General features: G+C 35.0%; 1 protein-coding gene across 1 annotated transcript; it reads left to right on the top strand.

Moving 5' to 3' along the window:
* Positions 1–776: 776 nt before the first annotated feature.
* On the top strand, positions 777–4239 carry LOC130577038 (uncharacterized). Its single transcript, XM_057372127.1, has 6 exons — positions 777–963; positions 1424–1548; positions 2039–2242; positions 2630–2796; positions 3237–3388; positions 4023–4239. Exons 1-6 carry the CDS (start codon positions 858–860, stop codon positions 4085–4087), a joined length of 819 nt encoding a protein of 272 aa, XP_057228110.1. The 5' UTR covers positions 777–857; the 3' UTR covers positions 4088–4239.
* The last annotated feature ends 305 nt before the right edge of the window (positions 4240–4544 follow it).

Here is a 4544-nt window from a genome sequence, read left to right as displayed (position 1 = left end):
ATATTTGTTATTTTCTGCACAGGATTCTGTTCTGTCCTATATGTGCAACTCTTCCTTTAATTTTGCAACATTGTACTCAGGAWGATCTTACCCCACTTTGTGGTGGGGAGTGGCGGAGAAGGGAAGGGGGCGGGACGGGATCTGGGAGGCAGATTCTTTTTTCGTTTGCGAAACTGAATGCAGATTTCTGGACGATTTCTGAGTGAAGAGCTCAGGCAAGTTTTATAGTTTCTTTCTTTCAAGTGACGTAGCACCACCTTCCGTTTAAATTCTGTATGGCAGCAGTATTTAAATTTCATGAACTTCACTTTTCAAGCGCTTTGAGCTATGTCTCCCACTATAATAAATACCCTATGCCTTATTGGTAAACTGTAAGAAAATTGTGGGGTTTACAAATTTRTTGATCTAATATTATATATGAAGAAAATGTACCCCAAGTATTACAATAAAAAGATAGAAGGGATGAGGATAATATGTTCTAAAGCTTGTAGGAAGAAAGAATATTTTCTTTTAGGCCAGATAAYGCTGGTAAGATTTGGCACACACAGCCTTTTCTTCCGGGATGCCGTAGGAATGCTTCCAGAAGCTTTTGTTATTCAACTGTTTCAGGAGAATCAATRATTTTTGTCTCTAATATCATTTCAGTAATGTGGACAAATTCTTGGAAAAGTATAAGCATAGGACCCCTTGGCTCAGCCTCGTGTGAAAACACTGTTGTCTGACCACTGTATGGTTTATTTCTATATTTTCTTTTCAAGTGATATATAATTACTGCTCACTAGCCCATTTGTGTAGGTTGTACACATAGGCAGTAACATTATTTCTGAATTATTGATTATTCTCCCCGAGGAAATCTAATGAAAAATGGTAGAGCATTGATTTCCTGCTATTCATCTGTTCTTGTCTTGCAGGTCTGGATTCTAGAAAATTTGTGTAAAAAGCTTTATACCCAGCACACACTGAGTGAGTGTTTCAGGCAGTGTCTCTTGATTTAGTTTCTTTCCTGCTTGCTTTTTTGTTTACAATGAGCTGCATGCCAGCTGAAGTCAATATAATTATTTCCATTTCAATACCATGTGTGCATGTGAAATAATAATCGAATGTTGGAGCTAAAAATACTGCCTGTAATGACTCCAAACTCCTTAGAACACCTGGCTGATTACAGTCACCATAATTATTCAATAGATMTCTTTCAACCCCTGTAGCCTTCCCTTTAGAAATGTAAAGCATAAAAAAGCATGACTCCTTTATCATTCTTTGAGTTTTATTAAATTAAAATGAATTATTGATTATAAAAAGTTATTAGTGCGTGATAAACTCTTGATTTTAAAGGGAGATAATTTCACAGTCACAGTATTGTGGAAGCTACAAATGAGAAACACTGAAGTTATTCTTACCTGGTTTTCTATTGTTTTTAATTCAGCTTTACAGGAACTGCACAACATCAGTCTAAAGGTGGAGAGATTGCATGACSTCATGAATTTCCAGATAAATAATCTTCAGCAAAAGTCAGAAAATGCAGCAGGAGAAAATTCAGATGTGTCAGAGGTATCATTATTAAAAACAGAAAAAGTGAGCACAAAAATAGAAATTTAACTGGTTGATTATGGGATGGCTGCAAGCCTTTCAAAGGCAATCAGGCTGATTCTAGCAAAAACTGAAGCCAACCTTGGGCCTAACTGATAGTAATTGTGGTGTACAAATATATACATAACTTGAGAATGATAGATTTATGATGAATAATTAAAGCATCACAATAATGAAACAAATTTGTTGTTTYGGGAATCACTGATAGTCTGCAGTGGCTGTTGTTAAGATAGTTCACAGTAGAGAATTTGCTACAAAATTCTTTTAAGTAGTTAAATTATTAAAACTATATTCTGAATGTTGAAGCCAAACAGGCCATCTTATCCRACATTTATTTTGCTTTGCTCCATTTCCACTCAACCTTCTCATTAAACTYTTGGTAATTTCATATGAAAGCAACCAAAATCTCAATCTTGTCTTAGTATATAAGAGTTATCTTTGCTACCTCCAGGTAGCTAATGAAGAAGGGAAGACTGAATGGTCAATGGAAAAGGGATATCTTTGGCAAGCACACACARTCCTGCAGGAAATACAAGAATCTTTGCAGAAACGAGAGAGGGAAGTAAGTGAGCTTCTACAAAGTGAAAGGAGATTTAACAAAGCAGTGAAACCTCAAATGACAGTGCTGATGTTCTTGAAATGTCTTATCAACATGGTAAGAAACCAGTAAAGATGAAAATTTATTTAATGGGTTTTCTATAAAGTTAATTTTGGCAAAAAAGTGTTGTTTTATTTATTATTTTTTTAGTTTTAAAAATGGCTGAATATTATTTTGTGTACATTGATTTACAGGTAAGATTTTTAGAATAACACATGAAATTAAAGAACCACAAATACCTACTGTAAGCCTACAGAAAATTGATTAGACAAACTTTAACACATGTTAATTTGCATGATTTTAAAAGATAAATTAATGAAGCATGAGAATGGTATCATGAAAAAAAGCATGTTTTTCTAACTTTTCAGTTATTTGAACTGCATGAATTACAAACAGATGCATCAGCTTTAGAGGAAATATGATGTAATTTTTGCTCTGTGTTAGATTCACACCATATACTGCGATGTCCCTGGGGCACAAGAATGCATCCATCAGCTTATCAGGAAGAACGAGGGTGAAAGGGCTGATCAGAAAGGAGTCTTCAGTARTGCTCAGGCTGACATTCCGTCCTGYGAAGTGTTTTATGGAAATGAACTTACAGATGACAGAAGGTATATTGAATAGTTAATGAAACAAATATAGAAATGACATAGAAAAATAAACAGCTCTTTTCACAGAGGGAAAATATGTTTTGAAGAACACTGTTATAATTTTCATGTCTATTTATGGGAAGAAGTGTTAAAATAGGGCGTACATCTATATTAGGAAAGCAATAAAGTGTCTTAGAAATATCATGTATAAAAAGCAAAAAAACATTTTGGCTTAACTTGTCTATGCAGATTTTATCCCTTGTATTATAAAATACGCTGAGATAGGCTTATCTGGTAGCCCTGTGCTACAATATCAATGTCTTTTCTTCCTACTTTTTCTACAGGAAGCTTCTTACAAATAAAGTTCTTTACAAATTAACTTTCGTACAAATAACTCTCTTTAACTCTCTTTTTCTTTTTTTTTCTTTTTTTTTTTTTTTTTTTTTTTTTTTTAATGATAGGACACACCTCCCGACAAAGCTATTCAGAAACATGGGGAAAGCAAAGTCTGATTTAGAACATGTTGAAACAGAAAAAATTGTGTTTGGTTGCATCCAGACAGGAGAAATCCCCAACTGGATTAAAAGGGATTGTCTTAATGTTGCCTGGTCAGGTGAGAAATTCTCTTGTCAATTCACAGAAGCCTAACTATCCTTAGCCAATTTACTATTGAATGCWCAAAACAAGAGTGCAGCAGTAAAAAGCATGTTGTTACCATGCTTTAATGATTCCCATGACATATCTTCCATTTTGTGCCTTGTAGTGAGTTACTGTATGAATTGTAATACTGGGTCATGACTTGTAAATAGCAGATTTCCAAATTTATACTCCTCTGTTCATATTTTCTTTGGTATCTTTGTCATTTTGAAAATAGATGTCTTTTATACATTGTATCTAAATAGTTCAGTGCATATTCAAGGTACATGCACCCAGATTTAGCAGATATGCACTGAATGAAATATCTTGTGGAATTCAAAAGGCAGCAACCCCTTTCAAAGAAAACCTTAAATTATCCATTTGATGAATTTAACACACTGTGCTTTTCTAGGGGGACTAGCAGAAAACCTTTCTTCAAATATTTGCTTTGCTTTTTCTATGATTCTGCAACACAAACTTGGTCTTGGTGCCTTAGTCAGGGAAAGGAAGGTGGATGTGTTCTGTTTGAAAAAGTGACTGTTTCTAATTTAGAAGATTTACTGGGTTTTGTGTTGATCCTGTGTAACTATATAATTATGGGAACTCTCCAGAGGACACTGGAATATGCTCTGAGGAGGTGGAGTCATCATTGCAAGGAACTCACRAAGAAGTTTAAAATGGAAATCAAGGTAATGCATTACAATGTATCACACCACCTGGTTTTAAAGTTAATATTAATACACTAATTTTCCTAACTATTCTTGAGGGATTTGAGACTTGCTCTGAATTATATTCTGTGATATCTAAGCACATTTACGCCCGAGGATAGCATAGTTTTGCTTACTAGCCAATTACAGGATTACATCTTTCTGCGTATGAAACGACTCCCATGTTCTATTTCGCACCTGCATGTCTAYTTGGTTGCTTGTGTACAAGTCTTCACGCATCTAGGTGGCCCTTGATGTCTGGTGTAGCTAAAGAAACACTGGAATCACAGAACACTTTAGCCTGGAAATGACCTTTTTCATTCAGTCCAGCCCTTAACCCAGCACTGTCAAGTCGACTATTGAACCATGTCCCTAAGTGCCACATCCACCCGGTGTCTTAAATATCTCTGGCTATGGTGATATGAC

This window comes from Malurus melanocephalus, unplaced genomic scaffold (assembly GCF_030028575.1).
Source record: "Malurus melanocephalus ecotype Western Australia unplaced genomic scaffold, MMel_1.1 scaffold_7, whole genome shotgun sequence".
NCBI lineage: Eukaryota > Metazoa > Chordata > Aves > Passeriformes > Maluridae > Malurus > Malurus melanocephalus.
The sequence above is the reverse complement of the archived record's forward strand: the minus strand, read 5'-3'. Positions and strand labels throughout refer to the sequence as shown.